The sequence below is a fragment of the Epinephelus lanceolatus genome, chromosome 13, assembly GCF_041903045.1.
Source record: "Epinephelus lanceolatus isolate andai-2023 chromosome 13, ASM4190304v1, whole genome shotgun sequence".
NCBI classification, from domain to species: domain Eukaryota; kingdom Metazoa; phylum Chordata; class Actinopteri; order Perciformes; family Serranidae; genus Epinephelus; species Epinephelus lanceolatus.
In genome coordinates this window covers 35,369,055-35,393,067 of record NC_135746.1, presented here as the reverse complement: position 1 = coordinate 35,393,067, position 24,013 = coordinate 35,369,055, and the positions used below count along the sequence as shown (strand labels likewise).

The following is a 24,013-nucleotide window of genomic DNA, read 5'->3' as shown; positions in this document are numbered from 1 at the left end:
TGTGCTCTTTCCGCCTTAAGCTTTCCACATATGCATGTGGAAGAGGCTTTCTGCGTAGGTTTGAGGAAAGGCAGAGGTGCCTCAGAACAGAGCCATATCGCCAAATATATTACTGCAAATGGAAATAAAGTTTTCTTTGACTAAAGTGGTCTTTTTCAAAATGAACTTAAAACGTAGGTAAGGAACTTCATTTTTTGGTTTGCTTCCTCGGATTTAGGCAACAAAAGTCCGTGGTTAGGTTTAGAAGAAAACTCCATAGTTTGGCCCGCCCAAGTGCAGTGGTTGCTCATAGCATCAAAAATGCCACTGCCAAGTTCGTCTCATACCACCGCTAAAGTGTGCCTCCATGCATTGGTGTCCAACGCTAACGTGCTACTGACTGTGCATCTGTATTTTACAAGTTGGGAGTGAGACCTGATTGGCAGAAAAAGCGACAGCGGTACTATCAGACATGGTGTGGATCAAGCACATAGTGACAATGGCAATTTAGTTTCTGTAGTTCAGTAAACAACTATTCAGGTGCATATTACATCCCATTCATTTCTGAGGATGTGTACAACCAATGCTCCAAACAGACACAGGATACGCGTGGCAACCTTCATGTCCACACACAAATGCATTGTCAAAAGCAAGTCTATCTTGGGGCTATGCAGACTGGTCACCGTCCTGGAAGCCAGTGACCATTGTCTGTCGTCTACAAATTTCAGGAGTTTAACAGATGGGTTTCCCAAGGTGCAGCTGTTGGTGTAGAGAGAGAGCAGCAGTGGGGAGAGCACTCATCCCTGGGGGACACCAGTGCTGATGATGCATCGTATTTACTCTGGGAGTCAAAATTTACAAGTTCTCAGTCAGAACGCCCCCTGAAGTTGGATTTCTGACTTGGAAGGTAAAAGGAGCCTCACCAAAACCGATCTCAAAATCTGTGATTGCTGCTTCGCGCATCAACAGTCGTGAAAATTGTAGTAATATACTGTGACTGTATACTTCTGTCTTATTTGTGTAATGTGAAGAAAGTCAAACACACAGTCCTGTCAATCTGTGGACATGTACCTACGGTGTTTGTATGCACAGAATACAGCGAAATGCATTCATGTCAACTGGTATTGCTAACCTAGCCAAAACTAGTAATGCAAATTACATCTTGGTTTTCAGACTTGAACGCAGTCAACTAGAGTGTGATGTCATGCCCAGCTCTGACTTCTGAGGTGTGATGTGATGCATAGCGGTTAACCCAAAGCACTGCTGTAGCTTAGCACAGCTTTACAGACCCTTTGGCAAGACTGTTAGTCCTGATGAATGTACACCATGCAAGACTGTGGGTTACTTTTTGTCACCAGTGAAAAGTGAAAAGTTAAAGCCATCTCAGATTCACTCCATTTGACATTTTGCCTCAAGATAGTTTTTTTTTTGGCACTGTGTCTCTTGGATTTCTGCTGCTTGTGGTCTTGCACCGGGTCGCTACCTTTTTATAAAGCCCTATTCTCACCTAAGCACTGTGGGGGTACACGCCCAATAACCTCCTGAACACAGAAAATTAAAAGAAAAAAGTACAGGCAGAGCGTAGTCTCTATGGAAAAAAAACAGACCACCACATATTTCTAACAGGTCATAAGTGATGACTGAGAGGGATTACTTCTGTATGAGATACTTCATAGTCTATCTTTAACAAACACATATAATAACCACATGTTTTTGATAAGGATCCCATAAATTTGGTTATTAAAGAATTGTGACCGGGATATGTACCCAGCGGAACTTTTTACAGTGTAAAAGTCAACTTATGAGTGCTCTTTCGTGGTTTGTAAATGACCTTAAACATGCCTTGGAATCTGTAAACTGCAATTTCTTGTTAATAATCTGCTGACACACTGATACCTGCCTTGGCTGATATTTTATTACTTAACAAAAGTGTTTCCAAAGCTGTTCAACCATGAGACAAGTAGTTCTGATGAAGCATACTGGCCCCTACGTGTAAAATCAGATTAGACAACGGGTGGTATCCCCCAACCTGACCTGATTTTGAAGCATTATTTAGGTATTTTAATTGCAGTAGTGATACAAGAAGCTGTTTCATTGTTAGAGGACAAGGTAGTGAGAGCATAGCTTTTGCTTACAGCACAAATGTGTCTGATTTTGATAAATGATCAAATATTCATCTTTTGAAAATTACCTGTTTCGACTTATAGAGGCTCTGTTGTGTTAGTTGTTGTCAGCCTATTTGTAATCTTTGTGTCACCCAGCCTCTCTGCTGTCACAGTCATATTTTGTCTGAAGTCTCTGACTTGCTCATACATACATGTAAAAAGCGCTTCAGTACTTCTGTTACACATACTGTACACACGACCGAGCAATTGGGTTTCTCTAGGAGAAATGTAGCTTAGGAAGTTGAATTCAAATCACCTGTGACAATTATGGAAACTAGTTGAACAAATCAGATCAACAGGCAGACATAGTGGTTGTGAAATCAATTCATAGATGTCATATCTATGCCATGTCTTTGGACTGACTGTACAGCATTTGTAATAGCTGTGAAAAGCAAAGCCACATTAATTTTTATTAGCTACATTGGAGAACCGTACTTTTTTTTTTTTTAAGATATTTTTTTGGGCATTTTGCCTTTAATGGATAGGTAAGCGTGAAGAGGGGAGAGAGAGAAGGGGGGATGACATGCAGCAAAGGGCCACAGGCTGGATTCGAACCCGGGCCGCTGCGGCAACAGCCTTGTATATGGGGCACCTGCTCTACCACTGAGCCACCAACGCCCCAAGAGAACAATACTTTAAAACAGTTGTGTTTCAGGCTCTGCACTTTTGGCTGTATATTATTATATATTTTTAAGTGTCCTTAACTGGTATCTCCCTTACATTACTTTGTAGCAACTAAATTGTATTGATTCTAGGGTGAGTTTTTACCTAGATCCTCATGCTATTATTGACTGGAAATCCATATTTTGAAGCTGATCTTTAAAGAAGTTTCTTTTTGACGGGGTATGCTCCCAGACTCTGCAAGGGGGTTCACATCTTTGGCACTTAATCACATTTTCTTCATTTTAAGGACACCTTAGGGGCACATCATCACATTTTTTTTTACTGGAAGGGTACTTAATTATGTCTATCTGTGTCAGGGCACTCTGGAGGGCACTACATAACATTTCCTTCACTGGAAGGGCAGCACAGAGGGTACTTCATCATGTTAACCTCAGTGAAGGCCACCCTAGAGGGTATCTTACATGTGTTTTTTTCACTGGAGAGTCGCCCTGGATGGCACCTTTCCATGTTATCTCCACTGGAATGGCACCTTAGAAGGCACTTCATCAAGTTTTCTCCACTGGAAGGGTGCCCTAAAAGGCACTTCATTAAGCTTTCTCCACTGATAGGCACCTTAGAGGGCACTTCATCATGTCTTCTCCACTGAAAGGGCATCCTAGAAGGCACTTCATTGTGTTTTCTCCACTGGACGGGCACCTTAGAAGGCACTTCATCATGTTTCCTCCACTGTAAGGGTGCCCTAGAAAACACTTCATCTTGTTTTCTCCACTGGAAGGGCATCCTAGGGGACACTTCATCAAGTTTTCTCCACTGGAAGGGCATCCTAAAAGGCACTTCATTAAGTTTTCTCCACTGATAGGCACCTTAGAGGGCACTTTATTATGTTTTCTCCACTGGAAGGGCACCTTAGAAGGCACTTCATCTTGTTTTCTCCACTGGAAGGGCACCTTAGAAGGCACTTCATCTTGTTTTCTCCACTGGAAGGGCACCCTAGAGGGCACTTCATCTTGTTTTTTCCACTGGAAGGGCACCCTAGAGAGCACTTCATCAAGTTTTCTCCACTGGAAGGGCACCCTAGAGAGCACTTCATCAAGTTTTCTCCACTGGAAGGGCACCCTAAAAGGCACTTCATTATGTTGTTTTCATAGCGTTTTTTTTACTGCATCCTTTAAGAGACTTAGTCATGTTTTCTCCATTTAAGGCTCCCCTACAGGGCACTTTATCATGTTTTCTCCATTTAAGGGCACCTGAAAGGGAACTTCATCGTGTTTTCTTCACTGGAAAGACATCCTAAAGGGCACTTCTCATGAGACAGAGAGAGAGAGAGAGAGAGAGAGAGAGAGAGAGAGAGAGAGAGATATGCAGGTAATGACAGTAGCTTACAACAACATTGTTGAAAGTAATAATATTATAGTTATAGTTCTGGCTACTGTGGTACAATATGTTGAAAGTATGTATTAATATCTGGCAGTATACATGTGTGACAATAGTCATATGCGTATAATAACAGTAGAAGTATGACTAATGACTAATGATGGCAGCAGCAGCAGGAGGCATCTGGCAGGACCACGGCAGCAGCACAGCCTCACAAGTCACGCTGTCCAGGCACCGCAGCGATATGAGTTAATCTGAGAGACAGTGGAGCACAAAGGCTCCGGAGAAGAGGCCAAGTTAGTGACACATACTGATGACGTAAAGTAGTATTCTTGGGAAATGTAGCTTTCTTTTATCAGATTTCTTCTACATCTTCATAAAGAAGGTGAGACTGCTGCGGAGCAGAGAAGATTAAGAACCTAAGACAGGCAGTCAAGTGTGAAGATATCCACAGTTGTAAAAGTCATGGGGGGATTCACACTACCCATAAACAAACACAAATGCATTAAAGAGCTTAGCAGTACTTTTAGCTTGTTGTAAAAGTCTTGGCCTGGGATTTGTGTCAGAGGTGCAGTGGGGTCTGGATTAGGAACACAATTTGTACTACCTGTAGGAAACAACCCCCCAGAAAAAGATTTTATGGGTATGAGGAAATCGCCAGTAATTCTTTCTCTTTGAAGAACCCAGCAGACTCTCAGGTACCTAAACCACTCACCAAACAAAACCTCATTAAATCAGCATGGAATTTAAAGAATGCCCCATGACAAGTCCTAACAATGCCAGTACGCATCTTTTTGTTGTTAATCTTTGTTATCACTTTTATTGATTTTAATGCAGATTTGTGGGAAACCACGTTTGCAGCTGATGCACAGACTCCTCAGTCATTTATCATTAGTTATCTATAGAGTGTACTGAATCACTTAAATAAGCATATCTCCCAAAATGTTAAATTATTCCTAACCTGTCTTGGTTACAAGCCCCCCTCCCTTGGCAATGGTGCTTGAGGGCAATTGTCCAGACTTTAGTCCACAATTATGCTCTTTGTTGGATCTTGCACAGTGCGCCAGTTATGTCTGTTAGTCCAGCATTCCAGCTTTGTTTCCACATTTCCTTTATCAGGGTGCAAGCTTCTCAGTTTGAAAACAGAGGCACAGATTGCTGGGGGAAAATGGGAAGTACCTTAATTGAAACAGATGATTTGATTAGCAGATGAGCAGAATCTTAGTAAAACACCTAAATTTTCTCTAAATAATCACATAGCCCCTGCTCAGTGATGTAAAATTACAGATTATGTGCAGCTAAACCAGGTTTATAGACTAATGCTCTTTTGGGCTGGTCTAGACTCCAAAATAAACATTTCCCTAGCAGCAAAAGTGTACTTGAAGATTAAATCATTTCCAGCAACTGTAACACTAGTCTAAAAATCAGAAAGACGAAAGAAAACAGTCAACTAATGATAAGATTCATCCCTGCTCTTGTTCAGCCTGACATGCTTATCCAAAGTCCTTCTGTTTCCTTCTGGGTATCTTAATAAATTTAAATGACTAGTATTTTTGGTGCTGAATCGCAAGGGAAACAACATTTAGTCAACTAATCACGCACATCCCTAGCACTGGTGTATGTCATTCATGTGTCTTCAATTCTAGTTTTTCACCTTTGTCAGGCAAAATCAAATCCATGTTTTTAAAACACTGGCACATTGTGAGTTCTCATGAAAGAGTTGGAAATTTGTTCAAAGGTAAATAAGATGCAGATATCTCAGAGACATTCTAGTCTCTACACATTCGGGAGTGTTTGAATGTATTTCAGTCAGGGCCTATGATGTCAATATGTGGCGAGTTGCCTCTGCACTAAGTTGAACGTATCTGAAATTACTTTTCAACTACGACTCTTTTCCAACATGTTTTTGCTTCTGAAATATAAACTCTTGAATAGAATTTCATGCATTGACTCTTTGCAGAATGAGATTTGAACACCAGGGCCCCGCACCTCATCAAACAATGCCAGACGTCTTCTCAGATTACACCCCAGGAGCTCTGTTACAGTTTTTTGAATGGTTTTGATAGTGATGTCCGCCGTGAGGCTCACTATCCTACTGTAAGAATCACTCCCATGTTCATAGTATGTGACAGTAGCTCATGTCAGGAAATTACCTGATGGGGCAGAGAAATGGGAGCTAGTGATGATAGCAGTGAGTAAAAAGAACAGGCTCAAGGCCGGTTTGTACTTTTCACACATCTCTGAGGGTCCGCTTTAGTCTGCGTGAAGTAAATGTCGTCACTCGCCATGGACCTGTCTGTGGATTTCCCTGTGCATCCCAAAATATGTGACTGCGTGTGCACCTCTAGCTGGTTTGCCAAGAAGAAGAAAGAGAAGATGATAATACAAAGGATGCTTGTTTTGAAGAGACGTTGTGTAAGGAGATCAGCTATTAGACACATTTATATAATTTGTCTTCAAAGGAATACGAAGACAGCTTAATGGCCATCTCCTGGAACACGTAGAAGTCCTGAGAAATTGTGTTTAGGAGAGATGAAAAAACATGCTGTGCAAAGTGGAAATACAGCACTTGCGAGTTAGATATGATAAGGGGAAAGGGGTAGGCATGCGTGAAACACCAGACTGACGAGGACCCTCACTTGTATTATGTATAGAACTACCAGCGCGTCTGTGACACTGGTACAAGTCCGCAGCTCTACGTGGAAAGCGGAAAGTATGTCCAAGCCTTTAATTCCTCCCTGCTGTATTTATCTACTTCTTTTGTGTCACCAGCATAGAAACTCCCACTAACCCCCTAACCCCCACATGGCATCTCATGTCAAATGAATGACTGAATACCATTTGGAATGTGCATGTCTTTCAGCCAGTGTTTATGTCCCGTCGAGAACAATTGAACAAGTTTGACAGCTGAGACACAAAGGCCATATGATGCCTTTGCTCTTTCTCCAAAAGCAGAGTACACATGAGAAGTTCATGACAGTCTTAAAGTGTTTTTACACTCCTTTTCTACTTCAGTTCATTAGTGAGTGAAGTAGTGAAGTCAGTGAAGTTTGTCTCAAACAAGAGATAACTCAAACTCTTGGTATAAAGTCAATGAAGGTTTTCTGAGATGAACCCATTGTTGTGGAACGTCCTGAGCCAGAGAAGGAGGGGAGAGAGCCATCATCACACAACAGCTCCTCCCAAAGAGAGCAAACACCTCCCTCCTGCTTTAGTTCACTCCCATCACACTAAGGTTCAACTACTCTCAGAGAGCTGCACACTTCTCTGCCGATAGACCCTGGTTGCCCTCACACTGGTGCACAACACAGGTGTGACTGCATCTGACCTGTTAATCATCAGCGCGGTACAGACATCAGTTTCAGTCTTTATCTCAGACATTTGACTTACACTTGGCTATCTACTTTTATCTGCTTTGTGCATCTTTGGCAGCTCCACTTTAGGAGCACTTTTGGACTTTCTGATTCAGACTAGTTACAGAGCAGCACATTTTTAAGTGTGCATTGACAAAAAGCTAGAAAGATGAATTTTGATGAAATTCTCAGTCTTATTGGAGGCTTTGGGAAGTTCCAGAAGATCTTGTACGTATGGATCTGTCTACCTCAGATCTTTCTAGCATTCCACATGCTGGTCTCTGTCTTCACTGGAGCTGTTCCTCCACATTTATGCCGCTCCTCGTGGCCCTCAGCGGGTGCTCCAGCCTCTTCGAACTTCACCTTCAGCCATTTATCTGCCCCTGGTGGTCAGCCTGACCTGTCCTGCTCTGTTCCATTGAACCACAGCATTGCTGTGGCTCTTGACAGTGGACACCCTACTGGGAGCTGCCAGGGCGGCTGGGAATACAGCAAAGAGACCTTCCAAAGCACCATAGTAACTGAGGTGAGTTGAAAACCAACAGCCTGTTTGGCAACCTCTCAAGTCAGGATTTGGAAGTTTTCACCTGATGTGTTTAACATGAGGACTCCATGCAGGTAAGGAATGCAGAGGGGCTGTTTTATTGGAGTGGGCTCTGGTAATGGGGTTAAACAGAGTGAGGTTTGTGAGACTCCTGCAGTGGAGGCGTCTTCTGGCCCTCCCCCCACACCTCACCATGTTTTGTAACTCATGAACCTGAAAGTTGAGCAGCAGTAACAGTAACATGACAAATGATGCAACTGGACAAAGCAGCTGATGTAGAAGTCTCTAAAAGGTGGCCAGTCATCCACTGTGGCCCTTAATTGGCAAAACTACAACTCGGAAAGCTCAGGAGTCCTACAACCAAGTGACAAGTGGGACAAGGACTTTTTAGAAATTGTCCAACATGGCTAAACTCTGTCCAGGGTGGCTGCTAGAGGACAGGCTATGAGGTCATTAAAACCAAAATGGTTTATTCCCTGTGGAGCGTGAATGTGCTCTCTTAGGTCAAGAGATATCTCACATCAAGTGTTAACACGAATGTGGTCAATAATTTGCCCCCATTCTTATGGAAAATGAATCAGAAATTATAGCCTTATTATTGGTGATTCATCCTCTGGGGAACATGAATGTTCACTGCTAATTCCATTGAGTGTGTTTTTTGAGATGCTTTGATGTGCGCTGACTTGTTTTTGCATAGAGAAATTTGGACCACACCTGGCACTAAAAGAAAGGTCAGGGGTCAGGAAGATGATGAGTCACCCTCAGGGGGACATAATTATATGGACAAAGGTCACGTCACTCTTGACCCAAAATTTTCCAAAAGGATTTAATTCTCAGACTAAGCAGGTAAAAAATCAAAAGTTAAACAATGTTTTCAATGAAACACTCTTGTGTTCTTCTTGCAGTGGGACCTGGTTTGTGACAGCGCCAGCCTGAACAACGTGGGCTCCTCCATATACATGCTTGGCCTCCTAGTTGGAGCTGTTGTCTTTGGGAGCTTAGCTGATAAGTAAGATAACATCCATCTATCTTCAAAAAACTATTGATAAGCCGATGTAACTCCTTACAACTTCAAAAAGTGTGTTGTAATACTCATTTTGGCCACAAGATGCTGAAGTGTGCCGCCAGCCCATGTTCTAAAGAGTACATATATTGAGTGCTGGCAAGTTATGTAGCATTACTGCCATTACTGTCTTTCTTTTGGCTAGATATGTATTTTAATCATGCTAATCCGCTGTTAGCATTAGCTATACTGACGTTAGCAGTTAGCCAACTAGCATGCGATTTAAAAAAAAAACATTGTTCATGGCTGATCAACAGCTATAACCTAGGTTAGGTATACATAATATATTACTGTGACGTTAGTCATGGTTACAGGGACACTTGAAGTTATAAGCCCAGTCCTTTTTTCACCTGATCTCAATTCATAAACACTGGGGAGAGAAAATAATTTACATCAGACTTAAAAAGTGGCTCACCGAAGTTTTTTTTCTCACTTGCCTCTCAGGGCTTCTGTACCTGTCGTAGAGCTATGTATCAATTTAATTTTCAAGTGTTGTTTGCATGAAATGACCAAGTTAAAAATGTCTTGTTCCAGGTACGGTCGCAGGATAGTCATTCTCTTGAACCTGGCTATCCAGGTCATCTTTGGGGTTGGTGCTGCTTTCGCCCCTAATTTCTACGTCTACATTGCCCTTCGCTTTATGATTGGAACATCCATCTCTGGTGTCATCATGAATGCCTTTGTCCTAGGTCAGTGTCTTAAAGTGCTAAAGAGATCTGTGATTGTTGTCTGTCTATTTTGTAAAACTCAGTGGAAATGTGTTTCTCCAGAGAGAATGTCACCAGTACAGATAATAATCCACTGACCTCACTGTGAACAGTTTTAAAAAAGGCAGTGATCTGTCAGTTTAAAATGTTTAAATACTGTAACACTATTTTGATCATAGAGATGAATGAATTGTTAAAAAAACATAATAGGACAGTCCAGTGATTTTACACAAAAAAAACCCACAAAAAAATCAGGGTTACTTTCTGAGAAAATCCCCTGATGATGGCTTATAGCATAGACTGGGCTGATACATTTATTTCTATGGATACACTGTTATTGTATGTACATACAGTTTGATGTGTGATTTATGTGACTCATACAGGCACAGAATGGACAGGATCTAAGCAGCGGATGTTGGCTGGTATAATCACCGACTACTTTTTCGGCGTTGGCTACATTCTGCTTGCCGGGGTGGCGTACCTCATAAGAGACTGGCGTAAACTGCAGCTGGCTATCTCAGCACCTGGTTTCCTCTTCATCTTTTACATCTGGTGAGTTGGCTGCAGTGTGACCCATATTTGATGCAGTACGTAATGTTCAGCAGTAACTTTAGAAAATCAATGACAGACTGTCTGGGTTGTGTTGAGATTGTTGAAGTCTAAGATAAAGGAAATCTTTTTCATTCCTTGTGATTGTAAACAAAGTGTGGAGTGCATGCCAGTCCACTCTCATTGCTAGATTGTCAGCCCTGCTGACAGCAACTGATGAAGTATAAAAAGCAAGGTGGTCAGCGCAGGGTGGAAGGGAGGGGTGGTTGATGGGTCAAACAATCACAGGACCAGGAGACCGCTGTTCATGACCTGTGTGAAACCATAGTCAACATCATTTTGTATATCATTATGTAACTTACATACAGAAATTCTCGGTGAAACCGTAATTCAATGTTGTTTTAAGGAAATGTTACCTTACCTTCCTGTGGGCATCATTTCATTACCTCCTTCTTGTGATGTATTAACGTCACATTAAAGTATCTCTAACCATCACCCCCTAACAAATGTACTTGTTTTATTGCCTTTAACAGCAATATACAGGGAATTAATACTGCATAACAAGACCGCCACAAGAGTGTGTTTTACCTGACATAAATGCACATGTGGATGAAGATTCATCATACAGCTTTAGAAGACACACAGCTACCCATGTGTACACCCTCCATGCACATAATTATATGCATACATACAAGTACAGATATATACACATGAATCCACAAAAAAATTAAATCTCAAAATATCAAAAACATTTTTTCTAATCAAGGTAATCAATGACTGGTACCTCTCTTTTTAAAAATGGGGAGTTTTAGTTGTAGCTGAGCTGTCATGAGCTCCATCATGTAAACTTGTCTGACTTTTTGCAGCCATTGAGCAGTTCTAGGAGGGTTAAGTTTCATCTGATTAATAGTAATTGGTTTCCTTGCAGTCGTCAGCAAAGTATGCAATATATAACACGCATTTGTGGTAAACCTGATCGGGCAGCACATCAGATAAAAATAACAACGGGGCCAGTGGAATGTCCAATTCCAGGATTCTCTCCGTTTCTCCTTTAACATATTTTCAGAATGTCTATTTTTGGGCAGTCCCAAAATATGTGAGTATGGTCATGGATTGTACCACATCGTTTTTGTTTTAAAACACCTCTATTGTTATGTTTATACCTAGCGTCCACGCTACTACAGCATATTTGAACCCCCAAAATGAAGTCCTTTTAATACACTGCTGATCCCGTTACAGTCTGGATGTGCAGAAACAGAGACTTTTCAAGACGACCACATAGACACTCATGTTTGCTTTCTGACTGGATCATAGCAGCCGTGCTCTATTTACTTTGCAATAACTTGCAGTCTATGTTTCTCCCCACCTGGAGGGCCTCATACTGATATTTGTTCTGACCAGCAACAAGGTGAAACTGTCACTGACAGTAAAAGACGTCTCTGGTCTTACTTTTCACGATTGCTGTTCTTCCTCTGCAGGATTTTCTGCAACTAAGCAACCAGCTTCAGAGTACACAATCTGCTTCCCATTAACACTGACACACACACGCCAACTGTACATGAATGGTCTCATGATATGCTGGCGTGTTAGTATGGATGAAGGTTATTTCTGAAACACATTAAAAACACATCGTGTACACACTGACCTACTTTGTGGAGTAGCTCTCTGTGTGCCTCAAACTATACATCTCATGTATGATACGCATTTGTACTTGCTGCATTCCATTTAAGTGTCCCAGTGCTGATGCCCCTCTTCTTGCTGTAACAAATCAATTAATCCTCAGTGTGAAGGATCTGTCAGAGTGCCCCCTGCAGCACAGTGGGTGTTTGTTAGTAGGTTACCTGATCAATTGTCTTTACATTTCTAGGGTGTTGCCAAAGTCAGCCCGCTGGTTAATGGCCAATGACAGACAAGAGGAAGCATGGGAACTGATCCGGAAAGCAGCGCAGATGAATGGAAAGCCCCTCACCAAACAATTAGAGATCTGTCAGGTAGAGATGCAACTTTTTTATTCTTAACTGGTCAATAGATATTTTCGACTTCACTGTTCATTTTAGCAATAACAACAAATAGTTAGCACTGCTACACCTGTCATGCTTTCCACTGTTGTGCTTTAGAAATTCTCAATAATTGTTGAAATATTACAATGAGAAAAAATTGATCTCACACAGAGGTGGACAACAGCAGCATCTTATTTATAGCCGGCAACCACTGACTTTGGCGGCTAAAATGATGACTGTCGCTAGCAGATGTTTTCAGCTTTAGCTAGCTAGCCAATTAAATTAACATTAGCTCCTATGAGTTGGTAGATAACATTGTTTTAGTTAATGTTTCCAGCTTACAAGTTAAAAAACAAGAATCCTGTGAAATGAGTCCAGTCTATGAAGCAAAATACATGGAAATAAAGAAAGAATTTTACTTCTAATGCTGAAAGAGTAAAGGCTTTTAGGGCAAGGAGTAAGCAATGTGTTTTGCAAGTGTGAACTTCCTTGAATCTTCCCTAAAATGCAAAACAGAGCTGCTAATATTAGCCACAGTTGTAATACCATCCAGGACCAGCTTCTATACAGTGGATACAGGGCTGCCAACTCTCAGGCATTGACCATAAGACTCACACGACTGACCCTTTTCACACGCTTTTACTCCACGCGTCCATTTTTGCTCACTGAAAAGCCAGTTTATGAATTCATCACATCACAGTGCTAAAAGTAATGTTGGCATTGTACCTTTCTGCAAACCATAGATACTGTATCAAAGTTTTGTTCTTTATTTTGTAGTGGAACACTGTGGATAACCTGTAGTTATATCTGGGCAAGTAAAACACTTGGTTGCGGTTAGGAAGAACGCCTGGTTTTGTTATTTGTTGGTCTTGTTTATAGGCCTGTAAGTTGGCAGCTGTCTTGCCGAGGTGTCTCACTTTCCACCATCTTCTCAACTCCCTAAGGCAAAGTCAGTTCATACACATGTTATTAGAGCTACATCACTTTGCAAATGTTGATATGATCCGTATGAAATGTACAAATGTGATGAAACATGCAGTGCCGACAGTTTCTTCTGGTGACTGGGCCGAAAGAGAACACTGACAGGACATGAAGGGACAAGACAGAGCAGCACAATGCAAGCAGCCGTTTAGCAGTTCAGAGATTTGCTAAAAAAACAAACAGTAACTGACGATACTGCATAGTACACCTTTAAGTAGCAGTGAGAATATACTAACTGTTTAATATAGGTCTGGCTCACTCTGAGGCAACCATTGTTACTTTGCATAAATGTTTCCATCAGTCATTATCATTTAGACATGCAAACTGCTTTAACAGGACTGTGTTTTGTCACTGTAACCCTAAGTCTCTCACTCACTGTTTCAACAGGTTTATAAAATTGAGGAGAAAAGTGAGGAGAAGAAAAAATACTCATTCATTGACCTTGTTCGAACCCCCAAAATGAGGAAGCATTCTCTGATTGTTTTTTATCTGTGGTGAGTACGAGCAGAACGTTCCCTTTCTCTTTATATCAGTGTTTAGATCTATATCTGAAAATGTCTTCTCGTCTTTCTCAACCATTTATTGGCCTTATTTCCAAGCTAAGCCAACATCTGTTGGTTTACAATGGCACACCCAAACAGCACAACTTCTCAGCCCCTGTAAAACTACACAGGCACTTGTAGTTTTGTTGCCCTCCACATTCCTAACAGTCTGGAGTATTGCTTTTCCAATGTGTTCCTCTTTGCAATCTCCTCTCAAAACTGCACTCAAGCTCACTCCCCCTTTTCAACATTTTTTTTATACTTGCAAAGATTGTTATAAAACAACTAAAGAAAAAAAAGAGAAGAAGAAGAAAGGAAAAAGAATAAGAGCAGAAAGAATGGGTGTACAGCAGCGACCATAAATTGCAGGTTATGCTACAGACCAACTTTCCTTTTCATGGCCAAATCCGTCAATCACTGTACATATACAAGTATACACAACACTTTTGTGGATTCAGACAAAAATAAGGCAGAATATATACAGACTTAAACATAAAGAGAGGAAGCTTAAAGTGATAGTTTTGTAAAAAGCTGTCTAACTTTACCTCATTTCATTTTCTACATGAAACATAATCAAAACATTGTATTTGCACTAATATCTATAGACAGCCAGAATCTCTGACTAAACCACTGCACTCTTACTTTGGTTTATTTATTTTATTTCTTTATTATGCTTTACGTATTTGCTGATTTATAACAGACAACTGCATGTATATGTTTTCCTGTATGTACACTGGCTGCTGGTTCTCTGTCATGAGGATGAAAGCTACAGCTATTGTGACCGCAAATAAGTGAACAAATAGAATCAGCAGTTAAAAATCAAAAACAGATGGGTTCGCGGGGCTAACAATGGGGATTACTGACAAGTTGTTCGCTAGAATACACCTAAGCTCTTTGAACACAGAGCAGAGTCACACAGCTGCACTGGTGACCGAATTCTTTCAGCGGGAAGGATTAAACGTCTGCCCCAAAAGTTGCTTGACTTGACTCTAGGCTCTTTTTTGAAGTTGTGTTTTAAAGTGTTCAAGTTGGCAACACTGTGTAGTTGAGGGAACCTGGGAGACCAGACACCCCAAACCGACATCAAAGAACTTCTGGCAACCAAGGCCGACTATTGCGCAGCCTCCCTTCGCCTGTGTCTCAGCTAAAAGGATGCACATGAACACATGGCAAAGATTACAGCCGACAGCCAACCAGCACACACCATCTGCGCCTGCATGAGAGGAAGTAACTCTCCACACCAGCAGGCGGCGGTAATCTGTATTAGTCGTTCAAAAAGAGAAACTGGAGGACAGACAGGATAAATCCAGTTAGCACATTAACAACAGAACCTATGCTGAAACAACAAAGGATTTTTATCGTGCTCCAGCGAATAACAAAGATCTTCAGTGCCGATTCAACATGCTTAATTGGCCGAAAAACAGCCGACAAGGGCCAACAGTGCAGGACACACCGCAACAACCAGGAGGACAGATGCTCACTAGCGGCGATTGGCTTGGTGTTTCAGGGCTCGTTGCCACATTTCCACTGCATAGAACAACATGACTCTACTCAACTCAGCTCTCGCTTTTTTGGTTTTCCATTGGCAGAAGTTGGGGATAGTTCTGGTACTTTCTTTGGTACGACCACGGTCAAAGTTCTAAGCGAGCTGAGCGGTTACTAGAAGGCAGAATTAAAATACTTCAGATCCCTGATTGGTCAGAGAGAACTGTCACTAGTGCAACATGGAACATCCTGCACAAACCCGCTGTTTTTAACAAGCCATGCTACCATCAGAAGCAACTGTAGTTGTTTTTATTCACTGGACCCAAATTTTAAAAAATGGCAGCCCATAAAACTGTGTTCATGAGGGTTTGATTGACAGTTTTCACACCAGCCCAAACAAACCTGAGTTCATTATAACCGTACCAAACAGGTTGGGTGTGAAAGCACCCAAAGTGAAAGTAAAAGAATTGGTCTCTGCCATGGCAGCCCCACCTTGGCTACTCAGACCACAACTCTGATACTCTCCTTTGTGCAGACCAGTTGATAAACGGGTTAAACTGGTTCTGTGGCAGATCAGAGAGTGGCCGGCTGGAGCCTTCCCAGACTGTTCCCACTGCCCAGACTGGAACATTCAAGGAGGCTGCTGCCTATGAGACTGTTACTGACCTGGAGGAGTATACAGGGCTCGCAGGACATCACTTGACCACAAGAGCACATGCCTATGACTCTCAAGAGTCTCTGGCTTTTCACGCCAATGACCTAAGACTGCTCCGCCAATTATGACTCCAATCATGTTATCAAAGTCACAGTCAACACGACCCTGGTGGATTGTCTGGTATGGGAACTGCATCAGCTCAGGCCATCACTGACTGTGTTTACAAGGTCTTTAGTATTGTGGTTTTGAGGCTTATCCGGGATATGATGTTTACATGGAACACAGAGAAACCCGGTTATTCATATCCCTGTATACATGATAAATACCAGTAACCCGTTTTCTGATCACTGCATCCTATCTGCGCAGGCATATGTTACATCTTTTACGTCTTTTGTTTACAACAGATTGAGCGGGAAATGTTATATATTTATTATTATTTTATCATATTATAAGCCGATGTCAACACCACTGCTGGCAGCTGTTGCCAGAGGACGGTGACCTAACATCTTGTCCAGTGTTTTGAAAAATTTGAAGGTTGCTGGATCAGAGCTGGTTGCTGGTTCTGACGCTTGGCTAAGTAGTAGTGCTTCTTCAATATTTTCCACCGCGACCGAACTTGTTCAACAGTGCGAGGTGGAAAACCAGTGTCATGTAGCTTGTCCGCAACAGACTTGAAAAGGTCGGCATTTCTGTGTCTTCTGACGTCTAAACACGTAGTTATGTTGAGTTCTTTAATCATTTTCAGGCAAAATTCAGTCTCTTCGTCGCTCCAAAAATGGGAAGCTCTCGTTGCCGCCATGTTGCTTGTATATCTGGTGCGTCACTCTGGCACCTGCGCACACGGTGGGCAGCCGTCAGAGACCGGGATAAGGCGTATACATGCTCCAGTAGCCCGGCTTCTATTGGAGTACTCCAGGTGGCAAAACCGGGTTTCTTGAAACCGGGAAAAGGGCATAACCCGGTTTCTGAATTCGGGATATGGTGTTTACATGGACAGACAGAAAAACGGTAAACTTAAAAAACCCAATCAAAACCGGGATACTAAAGACCTTGTAAACACACTCACTGAGACCTTCCTCTGATATTTACACTAAACACTGCACAGCCCCCCAAGTGACTACTTACACCTCACAATATTTCCTCAGGGACCCTCAGACAGCTTATCCCTTATGTTTGTTATGACACTCCATGTTTGTCCCTGTTTTTGTTCCTTTTTGTTTGTACCTCATGTGTAAGATAAGATAAGTTAAGTAACTTTATTCATCCTGAGGGAAGTTGCTGTGCACCGGTTGCGATACAAAGATAGTGGAGAGCAGATATAAGTTGTGCAATATACAAGGACTAAAGTGACAAACTATAAAAAGCGAATGGATAGCACATATAGGACACAAAATACAAGATATAGCAAATCTAAAACTAGTTAACAGTAAGGTGCAAAATATACAAAACAAAAATCTGAGGTCTGAGGTAGTTGGTCTAAGAGTTCAAGTAGTTTTCTAAATGTTGTATCACTCTTTCTTTTTGTTGTACACTGGTGATCAGGAGAAACGTAGTTCGGTTTCTTTATGTACTCACTGCACTGTATACAGATGGGTGACAGTAAAGTCTCCCTTAACTTATCTTACAGTTTTTTTTACCCCAGTAACCAGCATCCATCGTTTCTGAAGCCACTTTTTCCGGATCTCGTCATGCAGTCTGTATTACCAACGTGCGTCTTGGCCAAACAGTTCATCTCACCTCCGAAACTTCCTCACACTACCAAAACACGTTTCAAAATAAGCTCATTCGACTATAACACCGTCAACAATACTCATACTCAACATACTCACTCACAACACACTGACTGACCTAAAAAAACACTATGAATAGGGAGCACAACATAAATAATTAACTTTTGTTTTCAGAGTTTGAATGATTTTTCACATAAATCAGTATTACATACAAAAAACATCTAAATTTTAGATTAGACTTTCCTACTTGAGTGCCATCTAGTGGTAGCACCAAGAATGCCACTGTGGAGTTGTTTCATTCTTGGGAATATGTGTTTCATTTTTTCATGCCTGATCTTTTTCATTTTTTACAAACTGAAATGTAAACCATCATTTAGAAGATGCTATAATCACTGGAAAAGAATCCACACATACAAATTTTCAGACAGTGTTTCAGTATTTAGATGTAGTCTAATCTGTCTTGCTAAATACAGGGACAGTGTGTTGGCGAAATGATTAAGAATGAGATCACAAAACTATACTTCTTTTTTTTTTTCATCTGTCTCAGGTTTGCCAATGTGCTCGTGTACTACGGCCTGTCTCTCAACATTTCTGACTTTGGAATGAACATCTATCTGACCCACATGATCTTTGGCCTGGTGGAGATGCCTGCACGCACCATCACCCTGTTCACCCTCAACCGCTCCCGCAAGATCTCCCAGCTGGCCTTCCTGGCTGTGGGTGGCACAGCCTGCCTGCTCACCATCTTCATCCCCAGTGGTATGGACACACATGCTGATTTACAATTCAGCTGCATCTTGTAGACCTTTTCATATATTGTCCAAACAAATCTCGAAGCGTTTCCCTCACTCTTCCTTGACTTCTTCTCTAGACCTGTCTGTCATTAAAACCGTGCTGGCCATGATTGGGAAGTTTGGGATCACAGCCTCTCTTTCCATTATTTACGTGTACTCAGCGGAGGTGTTCCCCACTATTATCAGGTGAGTGTGTTCCTGACTAAGATAGCTACACTCATTGTGACTTATCAGCTTTCACTGAAACCAAACATGTTCTGGTCACCAATGTTTCTGCCATAGAGTCTGACTTAAAGTTGTGCGTAGGCTCTATGCAGAGCTAACGCTGTAGCCTACGCAAGTGGCCTATGCTGATTTGAGTATTTATACTTGTGCAGTAATGTGTCTGTGTCACTCTGCAGTTAAAATTTATATATATATATATATATATATATATATATATATAATGCAGCTGATTTGTGTAGTTGTGTTTTATTTTGTTGTTATTAAGCCTTGTTTTAAGTGTCATTTAGGTGTGTTTGGAACCAACAGAGTCCTAAAATCTGGAAATTAGTTAGCATTTTACCACTCGCAGTTACCTTGTCTCAAAGTCAATGGCTTTTTGGTTGGATGCTTGAAATAAGGTCTGTGGTTAACACAAGCCTAAGAGAATGTTCAAATGTTGTTCTACGACATAAAATTCATCTGTAAATACCCCACTCATGAATTTTGAGGCTTTTCTGTGTCTTAAAAAGGCACTTGCCAACAAGTGGAAGTATGGTTGGCCTTAACGTAACGTGATGTGACGACGTGTCGTGATGTGACTTCATGTGATGTAGTGTGTCAATTAAAATGCGTCAATTAAAATAACTCACATTGACTTTTGGTTTTACATGGGACACAAACAGCGGCCTCCTTGGTGAAAGTCTTGTGATTGTTTGACATGTCCATCACCCTGACCACCATCTAAACAAACTTTGTTTGTCTATATCCTGTGTGACCTGTATTCCGTCTTTGCTCCTGAAAGCCTGCAGCGCGTAGGTCACATGTTCACAGCCCCCTTGGTCACAATTTCGCGGGTTATGTCCAAATTAAAGTGCAGTGCATGAACAGTGAATGAAAACAGCCTCGACTTAATGACCTGGATCAGGCTGTATAATGTTCAGTGGTTTATGACCCTGTCTGATGTTTATATTGAGCTGTGATTATGTTGTAGTTGAGGTGTGATGCCATAAAAGCCATTTGACTCCAAGAAATCAGCCATCTGTACTTATTGTCTGGTGTATGAAGGACTTAATGTAACATAGATAACGTTTTGGCAGCATGTCTCTTAAATGATTTTACAACGCCATCCATTTATTATGCAGCTTTCCAAGGAGTCCCTATCTTATGTTGTTAAGACTTAAGGTGCGGACACACCGAACCGACATCAAAGAACTAGCAGTGACAAAAGCCAACTGCTGCATCGTCTACGTCGCCTCACGTCGCCCTGTGTCAGTTGCATTTGAACACACTACAAAGACTACATCCGACAGCCAAGTAGCATGTACGTTCTGTGCCTGCGTGAGAGGAAATAACGCAAAAAGGGAAACCCGGAAGTCCAAGGAATGCTCTCTCTCACCGACAAGCTCCGCCGCCGATTCAACATGCTCAATTGGCCAAAAAGCCACCAACGCCGAAGTGCCGACGGCGCGGGACACACCGCAAAAACTAGGGCGACAGACGCTCACCGACGGCCTGACTTTGACCGTTGGCTTGGTGTGTCAGGGCCTTTAGCCCAAATCTAGGGGAGTCTGGTTCCATGCTCCTTGTATGGAGCCTCCAGGAACAGCGCCAATCTTTGAAGCCAATTTCACATAGCGGCCCAAAAGTGGAATTACAACAGTTGGCTCCATCACTTGATGCCATCGGGCCCAAAAATACTTTTTCCCATAGACCTACACTGTAAAAAGACGTCTGTAAATCAGTGGATACATAATTTTGTGTGGGGGAACAACATCTCGAAAGCGTAGAGGAGCCACACAACCAAATGATTGTTTCCAAATTCAAGTTAGTGGTGGGCTGAACAGGAGGTTAACTGCTTGGCTGCCAGAGTCTCTGGCATGCTCACGCAGTGTGCCACACAATACAGAAGAAAGGGGTAATTTTATACCCAGATGTCAGACTTTTTTGGCTTCACGTGCCACTGAGCAACTGTCTTAAAACGTTTGGGGCCCTGTCTCCAGTGCTGCATTTAGCTCTCTTCATACATCCATGGACAAAATCAGCAGAGGGAGGGACATAAAAACAGCCGATGTGGCATGTTGTGTGTAGCGCATGCACTGGTGTCGTCACCGGCTGTTACCAGAGATGGGGACTCGAGTCATTGTGACTTGGACTCGAGTCGACTCGAGTCGCTGTTTTGATGACTTGTGACTTGACTAGACAAAAAATAAAAGACTTCAGACTTGACTCGGACTTGGAAGTTAAAGACTCGGGACTTGACTTGACTTGAGACACGATGACTTAAATGACTTGAGTGTTATTCACATCATGTTTTCTGTTAGAATATAAAATTAATAAATTAATTTAAAAAATAATGTTGATTACCCGGTAGGAGCGCAGGCTGAGAATGGCGTTGTCATGATTGGATCATGATCATTGGATTGGGGGGGGGGGGGGGGGGGTCGATTTGGTGTAACTTGTTTTTTAATTTATTTGCTAACATTAACCCCAGAAAACGTGAGCGAACATTCCGACCAGTTCATCATAAGACCGGCTGTACGTTGTATGAACGAGCAACACAGGGTTAAATGAGCTAAATGGGTGATTTTGGCCGCTGCCTTGGTTAGTGTGTGTGTGTGTGTGTGTGCGCGCGCGTGCATGCGAGCATGCATGGGGGTCATCCCTGCAAAGTAAACATTGCAGCGATGAAGTCAATGTTTACTGACAGTTACTTATATCTTGTCTTTTCACTTTATTAAGATCAGATTCTGCAGGTAAAATTACAATAATAAGGTGACTTGACTTGGACTTGACTTGACCTATTACAGGACTTGACTTGACTTGACTTGACATAACCTGTGACTTGACTTGACTTGACTTGACTTGACTTGCCCAAGAAAAAAATGAATTGGGACTTACTTGAGACTTGAAGGTTAAGACTTGAGACTTACTTTAGACTTGCACATGTGTGACTTGGTCCCATCTCTGGCTGTTACCACAATCAGATAATCAGATAAAGTGTTTACACGGTTATCAGGTGTTTATATTTTCCGATTGGATAGATTATCAAAGTTTTACAACACCCCTCTCAACCTGTAAATTCCCTTTGATCAGGCTGGATCAGGCCAAGTCTTCTGACTGGGGTGGTTTTATGAGACATTTTTAATTTGATTTGGCTATTATTCTGATTATTAATGAATTACTAGGGTCCATGTAAATGAGTCTTCAAGACTCTGACGAACACAAGACCATATACTCAATTATGTTAGACTTCTTTAGGGAATGGCATTGTGTGAGCCAAATAAGTTCTTTAACCAACCACACTTTAAGTTCATAAGTTCATTTACCATCTGTGTACACTTGGGTTGCTGTGCTGGTATCTCGGGCTCAGCAGTAAAGGTGGGAAGATCACTGTTGATCTCAGATGTTCGACACGGAAGGGCAAAGGGTTTTTGACCACTATGGCATGGAAAATTTGTGGCGCTGAAAGTTGAGTGTGTTTTCAATGGATATGAAGAAATTAATTTTTATCACCTTTATACATGATGGAATTAACAAATGGGATGATTGTTCTGCAACCAAAGCCTGCAGGTCCCTCTTCTGAACACAACACACATTACAACAAAGGGAAGTGTGGCATCATATCAGACCACAGCGAGCATGCCAGCCAGGTCAGACTGGGTTAGACACCTCAGTAGCTGTACATAATAGACTTAGCTCTGACAGGCATAGATTCAGGGTGCCCCCTCCACCCTTGCGTTCGTGCTAAATCACAAATTTTAAATTCTGTTCTCAGTTACAGGTCAACACCACACAAAGGCAGGGTACGTGTTCTATCCGTCCTGTTGCTGGTCATGATCAATACAGGTCAAAGATTTCTCTGCAGCAGAAGAAGCAACTCAGCAGTAGTGATTTGCCTTCAGGTTCTGACTCTCCTTCATCTGTCACTCACAGACAGAATGGGATCGGTATTGGCTCCATGTGCGCTCGGATCGGAGGAGTCCTGGCTCCCATGCTGTACCTTCTGAGGAGCATAAGTCCGCGCGCTCCCATGGTGCTGTGTGGCCTCTGCCCTCTGCTGGGCTCTGTCCTCACCCTGCTGCTACCTGAGACAGCCAACAAGCCCCTGCCTGACACCATCGAAGACGTAGAGGGATCCGACCTCAGGTTTGACACCGCTACTTTAAAACAATTGTTTTTATTGCCTCATAATGGCAAAGAAACTAATTCTCATCCTATTGAAGAACACAACTGTCCCTACCTCCAAGATGTGGCTAGAGGACTTAACTAATACCTTCCATCTGGAGAGGATAAGATGTGCCCTGAAAGATAGGCTTCAACAATTTAATAAAATCTGCAAACCCCTCATATCTTATCTTGCAACTACTAATCTAGCACAACACACAGCCTTGTCACTTCAAAGACTAATATCCTGAATAAGAGATCTACAGGTAGAATATTAACTGATGGATTGTGGTGTGTAGTAAGTGTGAATAATTTTGTTGCTTGGCCGGGTGGGTCAGACACTTCCAAGATTCATAACTTGGCAACGGAAAAAAACTCAAACTATGCAGTTGTTACTGAGGCTCAAAGCTGATTTATTTCCTATGTTTCCATCTTTTCTTTTTTAGTGAGGGCGGCAGTCTGAAGCAAGTCGTCTTTGAGAAGGACGTCGTCGGCAGCACCAGGATTGACTGCTGAGATGAGCTGCTACATCTCATGAGACAGTCACTACTTTTCAGGCCTTTTCCAAAGGCAAACGTCTATGCTTCCAGGGGAAGTTAACATGGGACTTTGTTTTTCAGATTCTGAACACTAGAGCAGTTTGTGTCGAAGTGTTTTTACTCTTTTTCACTATATTTTGTATAAGTTTGTTTTTATATGTTGTAAGTGGAATGGAACAACTAATATTAATACAATTAATATTGTAATATTAAGAATAAAATGTACAGAGAAAATTAACTCCATAGTCTTGAACAATGTATGGGGTGCACCATTGTGGGAAGGATCCAAAACAAACAGGCACACCAACTCTCACAGATAAATGTACTTATTTAATGTGGGGATAAGGAACAGAAACATGTGTTTCAGCCACAAAGCATCATCAGCATGATGAAAGAAGCAGGAAGCAGCACAGAATCAAATATAGCCCACTTTATACATTTGTGTGTGTACATATATATGCAAATGACAAGGTGGTATTTATGCATTACACACCCAGGCACGGTTGTACAGGCTCAAAGTAAAATCTTCTATCCATGTGCAGGTAAAACTCGAGTCCTCAA

At 41.9% G+C, this 24,013-nt stretch overlaps 1 protein-coding gene across 1 annotated transcript; it reads left to right on the top strand.

Annotated features, from left to right (window-relative positions):
* The first annotated feature begins 7,389 nt into the window (after window positions 1–7,389).
* LOC117270983 (organic cation transporter protein) lies at window positions 7,390–23,690 on the top strand. The gene is made up of 10 exons (XM_033649038.2): window positions 7,390–8,021; window positions 8,945–9,048; window positions 9,637–9,791; window positions 10,193–10,361; window positions 12,226–12,349; window positions 13,727–13,833; window positions 18,299–18,510; window positions 18,623–18,731; window positions 22,683–22,895; window positions 23,360–23,690. The coding sequence occupies exons 1-10, from the start codon at window positions 7,665–7,667 to the stop codon at window positions 23,427–23,429; spliced, it is 1,620 nt and encodes a 539-aa protein (XP_033504929.2). The 5' UTR covers window positions 7,390–7,664; the 3' UTR covers window positions 23,430–23,690.
* Window positions 23,691–24,013: the final 323 nt, after the last annotated feature.

Coding starts and splice junctions, on each gene's coding strand:
- LOC117270983 (XM_033649038.2), top strand. CDS start 7,665: ATGAATTTTGATGAAATTCTCAGTCTTATTGGAGGCTTTGGGAAGTTC. Junction 8,022..8,944: donor AAAGCACCATAGTAACTGAG/GTGAGTTGAAAA, acceptor TTCTTCTTGCAG/TGGGACCTGGTTTGTGACAG. Junction 18,511..18,622: donor CACCATCTTCATCCCCAGTG/GTATGGACACAC, acceptor CTTCTTCTCTAG/ACCTGTCTGTCATTAAAACC.